At 57.5% G+C, this 14,770-nt stretch overlaps 1 protein-coding gene across 3 annotated transcripts in view; it reads right to left on the bottom strand.

Moving 5' to 3' along the window:
* Positions 1-200: 200 nt before the first annotated feature.
* Positions 201-14,770, bottom strand: part of TMEM131L (transmembrane 131 like) — a 180,921-nt gene continuing 166,351 nt past the window's right edge. For all 3 annotated transcript variants that reach the window (XM_062199470.1, XM_062199472.1, XM_062199471.1), the window contains exons 28-35: positions 13,131-13,288; positions 12,212-12,397; positions 9,287-9,365; positions 8,094-8,176; positions 4,097-4,217; positions 3,255-3,343; positions 1,731-1,870; positions 201-1,193 (exon numbers count right to left, since the gene is read on the bottom strand). In XM_062199470.1, coding sequence (XP_062055454.1) covers positions 918-1,193; positions 1,731-1,870; positions 3,255-3,343; positions 4,097-4,217; positions 8,094-8,176; positions 9,287-9,365; positions 12,212-12,397; positions 13,131-13,288 — 1,132 coding nt within the window. In that variant the 3' untranslated portion in view covers positions 201-917. The remainder of the gene's footprint in view (positions 1,194-1,730; positions 1,871-3,254; positions 3,344-4,096; positions 4,218-8,093; positions 8,177-9,286; positions 9,366-12,211; positions 12,398-13,130; positions 13,289-14,770) is intronic.

Below are 14,770 nucleotides of genomic sequence, written 5' to 3'. Positions count from 1 at the left end.
GCAAGCCTGCAGGACAGCCCCAGATTCATAGTCCATGCACCCTTCTGCCGCCGGCCCCCTATGCCCAACCACGGCAAAGAGAAACAGACCACGAGCAAGCCAACCCAGCCTTGCACGCAAAACTCACTCCTGGGACCTGCCAAGGAAGACAAAGCAAGGTATAAAAATAAGCAACTTTTATTAAAAGTTAAAAACGTTTTCAGAGTTGACACGCGCAAACAGATCACTCCAACAGAACATGGAATTCTACAAACAACAAGCAGATACAAACGGGTCTGGCCAAGCCTGTCCCCTAAGGACTTGTATTTGGGGAAAGCCCCAAAGTGTGGGGGAGCTGCACACTTACCACCTGGGCCCACTGCCTGATGGTGAGCAGAATGGCTCTCCCCACAGCTGGAATGGGAGAGCAGCGCGAGGCTGGCCGTCCCATCCCAGGAGCCGAAGTGCTCAGAACAGAGGGAACCAGGCTCTGCCCGGGCACAGGGCCAGTGGGGCCGAGGACTTCCTGCTCACTGGCCTCCCCTCCCCCACAGTCCTCAACCCACCTCACAACCCACACCACCAAGACATCAAGTCAGGACCTGCGGGAATGGCACCTGAACAGTGGCCGTTCTCTGCTCACCCCCCTCCCTGGCTGCCACCACTTCCTCCACGCTGACCGCCTGACGCCACCCCTCGTTGGGACTGAGAATTCTTGAATTACCAAAGTTATGACATTCGGATGCTTGGTTCCTACCACTGACTCACTGGTCAAAAAAAAAAAAAAATAGAGCACCCAGACTTCATTAAAAAAATTTATTTCCATATAAAAGTGCCAAAATACCCGCCAATGTCATCATCTATGTCAACAACCGGTTTACGCTAGCAATCGAAACACAAGCCTCTCTGATTCCCATGGGCGAGACATCCGGGCCTCCTCACACGTTGCCACAGTAACTCGAGTCTCTGGCCAGGGGGAAGTTTGCGCTCCTGTTGGCTGTAGTAGTCCATATGTCCAGGTTCATGTAGGCACGGAACGGGTTAAACCCGGGGTAGTACTCCTTGCACAGGACCGCCTGGTTCTCCATGTGGGTGGGGGGCTCCGCGCCGGGGCTGAGGGGGCAGCAGTTGTCATACACGTCGCTTTGCGGGGCCCAGATGGAGCCAAAGAGTCCGGACATGGGCGACAGGCTGCGAGTGCTCGTGAGGTAGGGCTGCGGCGTGGGGAGCGGTGGGGGGAAGGGAGACAGAGAGAGAAGCTTTAGTACGCCAGCCCTGGGCTGCCTGGGTCTCGGCCGAGGCCACAGCGGCCCCCACACACGTCTGCACCCAAGTCAGCACGCTGCCCTCACCCAGCTGGGCCCCTGGACTGCAAACTCCTGCCCGGGCTGCTTCAGCCCGTCTGCAATCCCAGGAAGAACCCACGGCCCCAGCGCCCTCTCTCTGATCAGAGAGGAGCTGAGCACAGGCAGAGGGGCCAGGACCCCAACTGGCCCTGCTGGGACTGCCCTTCCATCTGACCACACGGGTTGCAAGTTCAGTGTTAAGTACAGATGCTCACTGCTCGGAGTCTGCAGGGCCCTCCCTGTCCCCTCAGCCCCTTCAGAGGCCGGCCAGCCGGGCCTCCGTGCTCTGAAAGGATCTCGCCCGGCCTTGGCTCGGCCCGGCTCAAGGCTAAGACAAGCAGAGACCAGGATGTAGCAAGCACCCGCCACAGCCCGCGGCCACCCCGGGGGTCCCCGCGCACTGACCGGAGAGTTGATGAAGCCGGCGTGGCCCCAGGCGGGCGTGAAGCTGGCCGGGCTGCTCCAGGTGGACTGAGCGCTGTGGTCGATGAAGTCGGTCGGGACGTCGGCGGGACAGGGGAAGCCGTTGCCATAACTCAGGTTTTCTGCCAAGAACGCGGGGTGGAGACATGGTGTAAGGAACAGGGGCAGGACCGAGGCAGGTCGGCTGTCAAGGCCTCTCCGCGTGTCCACACACAAGTTAAAGTCTCACTCGGGCTATCTGCTCCGTGTGGGCCGGGAGGGTCGTTTCACGGCCACTCCCGAGGCTACAGCCTCCCCTTGATGGGAACCAACGCCTGGGATGCCACACGTGAGCACGGCTTCCTCCAGGCACGGTTTTCTGGGTGTGACTGTCTGGGAGTTGTTGCTGAGACACTACGACAGTTAGGAGTCCTTCCAAGCCTTCTGGGTGGCATGGCATGCCACCCTCGGCCACCGCCATCTGCTGGGGGCTCACAGAGCAATCCGAAACCAAGCACTTCCTAGATACCGCCCGAGGACCCTGGAAACAGAAAGCCCCGCTGCTCAGTCTGAGAGTTACAAGAGCACCCCCTAGTGGTTATCATGGAGCAGCGCAGATAATCAAAGCCAAGATAAAGGGTGGAGTTCTGACTTGGGAGATGGCAGGCAGCTAGATTAGGGTCAGGAGCTGGAATCCACACCTCCTCCGCCCTATGTAATCCTATCTGCCTGCCTGTCTGTCAAATAATCCTTTTCCCAGGAGGTACCTTCCTTCACCTGGGGCCTGGGGGAGGTACCACGGAGACACCTCCTTCCTTGCTCCTTCCTGGAGGGGCTGGCTGGCTCCCTCTTGCTCTCTGCAGCTGAGGATGGACACTGAGGCGCTACTTCCCTCCCCACCCTTCTCCCTTCGTAGCCCACTCTGCTCCTGAACTAAGCCCACGTGTGTGTGTGTGCGTGCGTGTGTGCTCACCTTTTAAATACACTTTATCACTCTGCACTGTATTTGTGCCTGTACTTCTCTAGGGAAAAGGCAAGTGCCTGGAATAGGAATTGAGACCCCACCTTGCTGTACATTAAGAGACCACACAGTAAGAGCATTCTCCGATGCCCCAGTCTGGTCTTTAGCTCTTGTTAGACGCCTGAGCCCAAGCACCTGTAGACGCCCCTCATTTCCCCTCCAAACCCCTTCCTTCTGCAGCACCACCAGGGACAGCCAAGGGGAGCAAGCAAGCAGAGCCCCGGCCTCCCACCGGACAACCCACGATGTCAGGGCTTTGTAAGCCCACGGACCCCCTTCTGTGCAATCGGAAGGCCTAAACGGACCAGGGTTCCTTGCAGAAGCCCCCAGACCACGAGATGCAGGGGGCTTTCCGAGATCAGCCCCGGCAGGCAGGCGCAGTGGGAGCACAGCAGGCCCAGAGCCCACTGGCTGTGCAAGGCACACTCTCGCACGGGTCAGTGCCGCAAGTCCGCACATTTGCCGCCTTCATCCTGCGGGGATCAGGGCGGGGCACCAGGACTCACCTTCCGGAAAGGAAGTATAGTCGTTCAACTCCAGGGGACAGTAGACACTGGGGAACGGGCCTTCGCAAGCTGCGCTCCAGTCAACGTAACTGCCAGAGACAGGAGGCCCGGTGTCAGAAACGGAGCGCAGGGGACAATGGTCTTATGGCCCGGCATCCTACTCACTGCAGATCCCCCACTTTGGCAAACACAAGGCGTACTCAGGTTAAGCCACTGACAGCAATGCCGACATCCCGTATGGGTGTCAGTTTGAGTCCCGGCTGCTCCACTTCCTATCTAGCTCCCTGCTCATGTGCCTGGGAAAGCAGCAGAGGATGGTCCACGCGCTTGGGCCCGTGCACCCACTGTAGGAGACCCAGGGGAAGCTCCTGGCTCCTGGCTTCAGCCTGTCCTAGTCCTGGCTGTTGAGGCCAGTTGGGGGAATGAATGAGCAGATGGAAGACCCCTCTCCCTCTCCCTCGCTCTATCTGTAACTCTGCCTTTCCAATAACAAATCAATCTTCAAAAACCCTTTTTAATTGCTCAGCAGGAATGCCACGGACAGATGAAGTCACTCTTCTGTTGGAGCTGAATGATGAGCGACTATTTTTTCAAACTAACTAAACCACAGTGCACCATCTAAAAAAAGCAAAATGGCAACACAGTTACCAGCTTCACTCTCCCCTGTTCCTCAGAAGGCCTGAACATCTCAGCGCAACTCCAAGGGCAGAGGAAGCCCCTGCCGCTCAAGCACCCTTAGGAAGAGCGCCGTCCTCATCTCTGCAGACTGCCTGACAAACGGGGGCTCAGAGTCCCCCTGGCACCTGCCAAGCGGGAGGCCGCTCCGAGAGGCGACACCGTACCTGCTGTGCACCTGGGCCGGCTCCTGCATCACACATGGCGCGCTGCTCTCGGGAGCACAGTTCAAGCTGCTTGTCAGACACACGGGCTGCGGGGGCCACAGGTCTCCAGGCGAGTACAGACCTGTGCGAGAGAGAAGGAGGCCTCTCAGTCCACCCGCACGCCCACTCGGCCCTCAGCCTACCCTGCCTGCTCCACTCTCTTCCCTCCAGGGAACACGCCCGGATGCCACGCACACGCACGTGCCCACAGCTTCCAGGACACGAGGCTGAGACAGGGGCACGGGGCCTTGCCCTGTATCCTGGCCGGCGTGTGACTGTCCCCAGAGCTGGATGACGAGGTGATGTCACTCAGTGGAGGGTCTCCCTCCCCAAGCCCCTGCTGCAGACACCAAGGACAGAGAAGCAAACAGGTTTCGGTCACGGGTGGGGACAAACAAGCAAGCAAGGGACAGCAGGGCAGAGCATCCACGCGCTATGAGGACAAACTTGGCGACCTCAAAGAGGGCAGGGCATGCGGACATGGGTGCATGAGCACCCCAGACTGAGGCCTGGCAGGTTCATGCAGCGAGGCCAGGAGGCAGCGAGGAGATGGGGTTAGGCCGGGGAGGTGACCCCCACTCCCAGCGCTGCCCCCGAGTCCACCTCATGAAGGAAACGGTCGTGGTGCAGCTCTCTGCAGTGCTGCAAAGGGCCTCAAGTCAACCAGCGCCAGAGCTGCCGGGCCCTGCCAGACGGCTCTCAACCCCAAGGCACCACCGTCCCACTGGAAGCTTAATGGGACATGGCCAAGTTCCCGATCGCCCAAGAAAAACACCCACCTTCATGGCCGCTGCCGTCACCCAGTCACGTGTGGGATGGGCGGACGCCGCCTGGCTGGTGCCATGGAAAACAGGGCAGGCTGGGCCACCTGCACTCAAGCCACGTGGGTTTAAGCGCAGGGTTTAGGCAGCCTGCCAGGCCACCCGTGCACCTGCACTCTCCCCTGGGGAAACCCAACAACCATGACCAGCACTAAACTTCCAGGCCTGCCACTCCTGCGTGGCACTCCTCGGGCAGTCACTTGTCCCCTCCTGAAAACACAGAGACTTGCACCTTCGGGGGGGGGGGGCCAGGAGAGACCTCCAGGTGCCTGAAGAAACACCACCAGCAAACCACGTGGCTGCCAGGCGCGAATGAGGGGAGCCTCCGGGAAGGGAACCTGCTTCCCACTCACGTGCCCTGCACTGTCACCGTGAGGGCAAGGAGCCAGGGGTTTGTCTGCCGATAGTAGCCAAGGCGCCACCTTGGCCCTGGAAGGCACTCAGGTCAGGTCCAGGGTTCCCTGGCCAGCATCGTCCTGGATGCCGGAGTGGCTCTCAACCGTCTCCTCGCAGGCCAAGTTGGCACCTGCGCAGTCACCAGTGCGCCCCGGTGCAGCTGGCCAGTGGCAAGAGCAATGCTGGAACATTACGGACGAAACCCCCTGGTGATTCATGGGATTTGTTTACTGGCCGGGTCAGGGCACAGCTGAGGTCAGAACTGCAGGATGGCCTCGTCCTACTGCTCCAAGTCTGGCACGAGACAAATCACATGAGCATGGTCCCACCTTCTAGGGGTCACAGGCATCAAAAACTGCCTATGGAACAGTGTACTCACAAGATAACCCATCAGAAGCCACGGTGCTGTGGCACAGGGGGTTAAGCTGCCACCTGCGAGGCTGGCATGCCATATGGGCACCGGTTCCAGTCCCGCCTGCTCTACCTCTGATCCAGCTCCCTGCTAATGTGCCTGGGAAAGCAGAAGACGGCCCATGTCCTTGGGGCCCTGCTACCCAAGTGGGAGACCTGGCCGGAGTGCCAGGCTTCTGGCTTGGGCCTGACCCAGACCCCAGCCGTTACAGCCATTTGGAGAGTGAATCACAGGATAGAAGAGTTCTCTCTCTCTCCCCCATCTCGCCCTCTCTATAACTCTGCCTTTCAAATACATGAGTAAATAAATAAATAAAGAGGCCAAGGCTGTATACAAATGACAGGAGTGGGCAGGTGGGTAGGGGTGTGTGTGTGTGTGTGTGTGTGCGCGCTGTGAGCCAGTTCTCTACGGGTCTCCTGTTTCCGTAGTTCTTGCAAGCAGCAGCACTGGTCAGCTTTACCCCAACCTGGTAGGCGGAGCCTCAGGAGACAGAGGGAGACGTCAGTCACCCTTCGGAGCAAGTGTGCTTACGGTCCAACACAGTAAAGACGCCTCCCGCCCTTTATAACAGAGCCCTGCTCCTTTCCCACCCGTGTCCCTGCACGCAGTGGCTGTGCGGGTGGCTGCCGCAGACACGCTGATGCTCCAGCTGCCTGCTGAGCTCAGTGCTGTTTCCGACCCAGTGGTCTTGTCTCCTGCCAGCTTCCGGGAGGAAGAGGAAGAGAAAGGGAGGAAAGCCCTGGAGGGGTGAGGTAGGGGAGGGGACGGGAGGATGGCGGTGCCAGGGGCGGAGCAGGGGATGCAGCAGGAGGGGGCGTGGGAGCAGGTGCTCAGGAATTCCCAGAAGGGCACGCGTGCTGCTTGCTGGCACCTCGCAGCCGCAGGGAACAGGAGGACCCGGCGCAGGACTCAGCAAACCAAGGTGAACGACGCAGAGGGCCATTGAGGAGATGATGCTAACAACTCATCGGGCGACTTCAGCCAGGCAAGAATGAAAGGCGTGGACGTGGGACCAGTGGTGTGGCCAAGTGGGTAAAGCTGCGCCTGTGACATGCGCATCCCATATGGGCGCCGGTTTGAGTCCCGGCTGCTCCACCTCCGATTAGCTCCCCGCTAATGCCCTTGGGAAAGCAGAGGAGGATGGCCCAAGCGTTTGGACCCCTGCGACCCACGTGGGAGACCCAGAAGAAGCTCCTGGCTCTGGCTTTGGCCTGGCCCAGCCATGGCTGTTGTGGCCACCTGGGGAGTGAACCAACAGATGGCAGATCTCTCACTGTAACTCTTTCGAATAAATATGTAAATCTGAAGATAAAAAGAGAACTCATGGACTTGAGGGAGATGGGGGGCAGTAAGGGGGTGGGACCGAGGCTTTGGGGACGACAGACACAGGATGGGAGATGTTCTAGGCTGAGGGTGGCTTTAGGATCTACACAAGGCTGGTTACAGTCGTCAAAAAGTAACTGTGGGTTCTTCATGAGGACGGAAGAACAGGCACTTTGAACACACACACGACCCAGGTCAGGACACGAGACCACAGACGACTCTGGCGCTGACGGCAGACACAGAGTCACACGCCGAAGCCTTGGCTCCGCTGTTGTTGGCCCCTGCCACTGTCCATCTACCACCTCACAGTAAAAGGGCAGTTCCATTGCCGCTGCCCCCAGACCGTGCCTTGGAGCGCAGCGTGGACTGATGAAATTACCGCGCTCATCAGCTCCGATTGACTTCTCTAGATAACCGACAAGCCCACTATCTATCCAAGACGCAGCCTTACGCTTTCAAAGTAAAAGTTCTGCTGCATAAAGCAGCTCAGAAATCCCACGGTAATTCGCAGGAGTGAAAGCAAGGACACGCGTGGAAGCTAAGTGTAAGCCAGGCTTTCCAGATGGGAACGAAGCCCCCGCAGCAGACGGGAGATGGACGAGGAGGAGACGCCAGGCAGGTGCGGGCTTTCCCTGTCACCCACCCATCTCCACGCTCCGAGGCCACATCTTGGCCCTGGTGCAGAAGTGAGGCTGGCCCCCAAAGCTGCCGGGATGAGGCGAGGCAGGAGGCAGGGGGACAGAGGGGAAGCAGGCGCAGATGCCAAGACCCCCACCCCCCCCTTCTGTGGGTCCCTGTCACCTGTGAGGGGCACCAGAGCTGCAAGGAGGGAGCTCAGTGTGGACACAGAGCCCCGAGGACGCCTGTGCACAGAGCAGGTGCCGGTGGCATGGCTCAGATGGTCGAGGGATCCTGGATGTCAACCCTGCCCCACCCCAACCTGCTTTGTCTTCTCAAAGCCCAGCGGCCAGGACAGGAGAATGCCTGGCGGGGGCCCGTGCCTCACCTTTGTCTTCCGTGACACCTGTGGGCCCGGCAGGAAGGCTGGCGCAGGTGGGCTCTGCGAACTGCGGGAAGCTACTGGCATCTCTGTGGGACAGGAGCAAGGTGGGGGACCACTGACTTTTTGTCCAAGGAGACACTGACACGGCTCCACCAAGCCGGGCCGCCTCGTACCCGCTCCCTTCCCCAGGGAACAGAGACGACAGACGGGAAAGGGCTCAGCCAGGAAGAGCCGAGGAATATTCCACTCCATCCCAAGATCCACCAAAGTCTTATGTCGACAATGTCGACCACTTTAACGAAGGTTAGTAACCCGCAGTTTGCTACCTGTCTGGTCCCCGTGAGCAGCGTTCCTAAGCCCTGGTTTACCTTCTAGCCCCAGAAAGAGCAGAACGGGCTTCTCCTACCCACGAAGGGCACCCCACAGTCCCAGCCCGGCCCTTCCGGCAAGGCAGATGCCAAAGCAGCTCCCCTCTCCCCACTCTGAAGCCCTCCACTTCCTGTTGTGCGGCTGCCTCTCTTGTTCAGCAACAAGAACTTGTGCCTTTGGCCCAGAGCCATGGGAATCACCCCCACGGGCTCTCAGCAAAGTAGGGACTGGTGCCGTGGTGCAGTGGGTTAGTCTGTGGCATCAGCATCTCATATGGACGCCGATGGCAGTCCTGGCTGCTCCATTTCCGATCCAGCTCCCTGCAAATGGCCTGGGAAAGCAGTGGAAAATGGCCAAAGTCCTTGGGCCCCTGCACCCACGTGGGAAACCTGGAGGAAGCTCCTGGCTGCTGGCTTCAGCCTGGCCCAGCCCGGGCAGTTGTGTCCATTTGGGGAATGAACCAGTGGATGGAAGATCTCTCCATCTCGCTCTTTCTCTCTCTCTCTACTTCTATCTTTGCCTTTCAAGTAAATAAACACATCTTTAAAAAAAGAAAATTCCAAGTCGTGGCAGAGGGCGGATGGTAACACCCACAGCGCTCTCCTTGAGCCACTCTGTAAGGTGCTATCACCACGGGTCAGAGACAAGGCCACGTGAGCCACACTGACCAGAACGCCTGGCACTGAGTTAGCAACATCAGCAAACCTCACCTGTCCACACTCGCAAAGGCCTTCGGATTTTAATCTGCAGAACCACATACAAAAAAGAGACACCCTGATTGCCCATACACCAAACACACTGTAAGGGTCAGAAAATTAACAACTCACGTGGGATTGCAGATGTTGTGAGAAAGGTTCAAGGAGATGGGGGTTTCAGATGGAAAGTCAGCTGGGGAGACCTCATCTCCTGCATGGAAATAAAACACAGTGTCCCGAGTTTTAAAAATAATAATTCCACACCTATGGTCTGTATTAAAATATACAGACTGTGAATTGCAAATGTGCAATTCACTTTTCATTTTAAAGTGATAATCTCCTGCTCAGTAATTTAATTTTTAAAAGGCTTTCTATAGTTTACCTTTCCATTCAAAATTAATAAAACATTTATGTCTAAAAATTTTGGATTAATAAAATACTGAATTACGGAAAAGAGCTGAAACTAACAAGAAGATGTGGGGCCGGCGCCGTGGCTCACTTGGTTAATCCTCCACCTGTGGCGCCAGCATCCCATATGGGTGCCAGTTCTAGTCCCAGCTGCTCCTCTTGCAGTCCAGCTCTCTGCTGTGGCCCGGGAGGGCCATGGAGAATGGCCCAAGAGGCAGTGGAGGATGACCCAAATGCTTGGGTCCCTGTACTCGCATAGGAGACCGGGAGGAGGCACCTGGCTCCTGGCTCCGGATGGGTGCAGCACCGGCCGTGGCGGCCATTTGGGGAGTGGGCCAACAGAGGGAAGACCTTTCTCTCTGTCTCTCTCTATATATAACTCTGTCAAATAAATAAATAAACAAAAAGATGATGTAACTCTGGGGACAGGTGCTGTGGCAGAGCCGAGAGGAAAAAGATGCAGAATGCTACACTGAAGTGGGGTCCGTTGCCTGCAGCAGAAACCCGTAATTCTTCATTTTGCTGCTGAGTGGATGAATATAGCATTCAAAGTGGCCCAAGAAAGCCCACGCCAAATTCAAGGCAGCGGACGGCGAGGCTGCCGGGAAGGGGAAGTGGGCAGAGTATAAAGTCTGCTCAACCCCCGGCCACATACACCCGGGCACGTGTCTGCCCTAGAAGTTAGGACGCCTACATCATATTGGAGCACCTGGGGAGTCGTGTCCCAGCTCTGCTCCTGGTTCCAGCGTCCTGCGAATGTGGACCCTGGCAGGCCCAGGGGACAGTTCTAGTGACTGGGTTCCTGCCACCACAGAGACCTGGGCTGAGCTCCCAGCTCCAGGATCCGCCTGGCCCAGCCCCTGAAGTTGCAGGCATTTGGGGAGTGAGTCAGTGTGTGGGAGTTCTCTGTGTCTCTGCCTCTCACATAAATAAAAATTAATTTAAAAAACAACAGCCAGAGCAAATGTGACACAATTAAGAGTTATTAATTCTGAGTAATGGAAATACAGATGCTGGGTCCAGTGCTGTGGCGTAGTGGGTAAAGCCACTGCCTGCAGTGCCAGTATCCTATATGGACGCCAGTTCAAGTCCCAGCTGCTCCTCTTCTGATCCAGCTCTCTGCTGTGGCCCACCCACGTGGGAGACCTGGAAGAAGCTCCTGGCTTTGGATCAGCACAGCTCCAGCTGTTGCAGCCATTTGAGGAGTGAACCAGTGGATGGACGATCTTTCTGTAACTCTTTCAAATAAATACAAATAAATCTTTAAAAGAAAAAATAAATAGAAGTACAGATGCGTCTTTGACCTCTGCTGTGTCATTGAATGTCCTCACAAGCACGGGAGGGCCAGTGCTCATGGTCGCATCAGCCACAATGAACAAAAGGTGGAAACAACCCAACCGTGTCCTGCACGGATGAGTGGATGCGCACCACACAGTGGATCCCAGCTTTAAAAAGCAAGGCCATTCTGCTTTTTTTCTTTTTTAAGATTTATTTATTTGAGAGGCAGAGTTACAGCCAGTGAGAGGGAGAGACAGAGAGAAAGAGGTCTTCCATCTGCTGGTTCACTCCCCAAATGGCCACAACGGCCAGAACTGGGCTGACCCAAAGCCAGGAGCCTCTTCTGGGTCTCCCATGAGGGTGCAGGGGCGCAAACACTCGGGCCACCTTCTACTGCTTTCCCAGGCCATAGCAGAGAGCTGGGTCGGAAGTGGAGCAGCCAGGACTCGAACCAGTGCCCATAGGGGATGCCGGTGCAGGATTACTCCACTATGCCACAGCGCCAGCCAAGGGCACTCTGACGGAAGCAGCAAGCCGGAGGACTTGGAGGACATGATGCAATGTGCAGCGGGCCCCTCCCACTCCTAAGGGCAGACTCGAACACTCAGATGCACAGGAGCAGAGAGAGGAGAGAGGTCTCCAGGCTACACCCACGGGCAGGGGGGTTATGGTTCAACAGGCACCAGGCAACGGGGGAAATTCCTGCAGGTGGATGGCGGTGACGGCGGCACAATGTCAGTGCCCCAGAACCGTGTGCTTGCGAATTCTGGTGCATTTCGTCACCACAAAAAGGGAGAGAAGGCCGGCGCCACGGCTCACTAGGCTAATCCTCCGCCTTGCGGCGCCGGCACACCGGGTTCTAGTCCCGGTTGGGGCACCGATCCTGTCCCGGTTGCCCCTCTTCCAGGCCAGCTCTCTGCTGTGGCCAGGGAGTGCAGTGGAGGATGGCCCAAGTTCTTGGGCCCTGCACCCCATGGGAGACCAGGATAAGCACCTGGCTCCTGCCATCGGATCAGCGCGGTGCGCAGGCAGCAGCGCGCCTACCGCAGCGGCCATTGGAGGGTGAACCAACGGCAAAAGGAAGACCTTTCTCTCTGTCTCTCTCTCTCACTGTCCACTCTGCCTGTCAAAAATAAAAAAATAAAATAAAAAAAAATCTAAAAAAAAAAAAAAGGGAGAGAAATACAGTCACCTTCTTAGAATCGTACCTCTGAAACACGTGAAATCTGTTCTATGCATGTTAATAATAAGAAGGCACAGGCCTGCAGCTCTCTGAACTGTTTCAAGACAGACGCTGTCATAAACACACAAGAAAAAGTGCATACGCCAAAGCGGACAACCCCAGCCGCATCCGCGCCGCCCGCCCCTCACCGGCCGGCAGGAGGCGCTGTGGCTCCGCTGCGGGCTTGCGCTCCCCGTCCGAGCTGCTGGCGCTGCTCCAGCTGCCCCAGCTGCCGCGGCTGGCACGCACGCTGCCCGACGAGCTCCCGCAGTCCGAGCTGGAATCCGAGCAGAACTTGTCCCCGCACTTCTTCTCGGGCTTCGGGTAGAGGCGCTCTGCGGGAAGCGAGAGCAGGCATGACTCGCGGGGACCTGTCTGCGGGAAGCCGCTGTGGCTCCCGCTGGGTTAGGAAGGCAGGGCTCAGCCTCAGGCTGGGGGGGCCACGGAACTGGGACTTGCAGCAGGGAGGGGGAGGGCAGCCGCTCAGACGCCCCTGCCCCAGGGCGCTCGCCTTCCGGAGGCTTCCACCCAGCTCCCGGCTGATGGGCCTGGAAGGCAGCAGGTGGCGGCTCAGGTACTCGGTCCCTGCCACCCACTGCCAGACCTCCACGGAGCTCTGGTCCAGTGAACCAACAGACGGGGAGACGTTTCTGCCTGTCAAATTTTAAATATATTTACTGATTCATAGCAAGGGATAAGCTTTGTCTGTTCTGCCGGCGGGGTGAGCAGTTAAAATCGTTTGGGGCTAGGATGGTCAGTACCAATCAGAACCTTGATCTAAAAATGGTTTCGGAGGGGCCTGCCCCGTGGCGCCAGCATTCCATATGGGTGCCAGTTCATGTCTGGGCGATATCTACAACGACGTGGCTGAGCACAGCTGAGAAAGGCCAGACTTGGGCAGGGGGAAGGGCTGGCAGCACCAGAGCCCAGGTCCACTTAGCGCCCTGCTCCGTGCTGACAGCTAAGCCGCCTGTAAAGTGACCAGGTCACAGAGCCTGTGTCTCTCCCCGCTGGGTGTTTCTGGCAAGCTCCATCTGCTGGGGGAGGGGGTTCTGGGTCTGTACCTACCGGCCTCTCTCTGTGCACCGGGTGAGCCGCTGGCCGAGTGCCCGTCTGCTCGGCAGATGTCCCCAGCACTCCCCTGCACACACCAGCTTCTGACGTCCACGTCGCCGCGCCGCTCAGACTGCTCGAAGCCAAGCTTCAGCTCGCTCTGCTCAGAGGGCCTGCAAGTGCCACACACACACACACACACACACACACACACACACGGAGGCATCTGTAATTCATCTCCTCCTCTCTGGGAGACCCAGGAGAGCGAAAGGAGGAACCCGGCCGGGTAGAACGTGAGGAGGAAGGGGTAGGGGAGGAGACAGATTTTGTCATGGTGGAGCCAGGGAGGTCACTTAATGTATTCTCATGGTTTACAGCCAAACTCCACAAGGTCATTCAAGGTGAAGTGGCAAGCCGCAGGTCCAGGGCTCCTGGCATTTTTTTAAAATAAAGCCTGCTTTTTTTTTTTTTTTTTTGACAAGCAGAGTTAGGGAGAGAGAGAGACAGAGCGAAAGGTCTTCCTTCTGTTGGTTCATCCCCCAAATGGCCGCTACAGCCAGCGCTGCGTTGATCCGAAGCCAGGAGCCAGGGGCTTCCTCCTGGTCTCCCATGCTGGTGCAGGGCTCAAGCACTTAGGCCATCCTCCACTGCCTTCCAGGGCCACAGCAGAGAGCTGGACTGGAAGGGGAGCAACCGGGACAGAACCGGCACCCCTACTGGGACTGACTAGAACCCAGTGTACCGGCGCCACAGGCGGAGGATTAGCCTAGTGAGCTGCAGCGCCAGCCAAAGCCTGCTTTTTGACTAGCTGAACCTGGCAGACAGCACTGAGACTGGACTCAAATGCTTTCTCATTCATTCAGCAAACACAGGTCCACTGACTGTCGTGCGCCCCGTCCTGTCGCGACAGGTGCAGCAGCCACAAACAGGAGTCAGGCTCGCGCCCAGGAGCTCCCGAGGGAAGAGCTACGAGCAGGTTTTGTAGGTAGCTCTGCAGAGATCGGGAGGACACTTGTCACCAGACGCCCCTCCACAGGGTCCAGCCTCAGTCCCTGTTCAGGCTTACAGGAGGATGTACAAGGAGGTCTGCTATGCAAGACCAGCGGATTCGAGTCCTGGCCCCGGCTCCCTGCAGATGCACATCCTGGGAAGCAATAATGGGTCAAGTCCTTGGGTTCCTTCCACCCCTGAGGGAGACCAGCATGCAGTTCTTGGCTTGTGGGCATTTAAAGAGTGAAGCAATGAAGAGGAGCCCGCTTGCTCTCTCTCCCTCTCTGCATCTCAAGTAAATATTTTAAAAAATTTTAAATGTGGGGCTGGAGCTGTGGCGCAGTGGCATGCCTGCAGTGTCAACATCCCATAGGGATGCCGGTTCGAGTCCCAGCTGCTCCACTTCTGATACAGCTCCTTGCTAAGGTATCTGGGAAAGCAGTAGAGGATGGCCCAAGTCCTTGGGCCCCTGCACCCACGTAGGAGACCTGGAAGAAGCTCTTGGCTCCTGGCTTGATTCGGCAGAGCACTGGCTGTTATAACGATTTGGGGAGTGAGCCAGCAGATGGAAGAGAGCTAACTGGTGGCAAACGGGGGAACTGCAGGAGCCTGGGCTTCAACGCAGACCCCTGGTACCTGGGCGGGGCTGGAGTGCGCACATACAC

This window comes from Lepus europaeus, chromosome 8, assembly GCF_033115175.1.
Source record: "Lepus europaeus isolate LE1 chromosome 8, mLepTim1.pri, whole genome shotgun sequence".
Taxonomy (NCBI): Eukaryota; Metazoa; Chordata; class Mammalia; order Lagomorpha; family Leporidae; genus Lepus; species Lepus europaeus.
The sequence above is the reverse complement of the archived record's forward strand: the minus strand, read 5'-3'. Positions and strand labels throughout refer to the sequence as shown.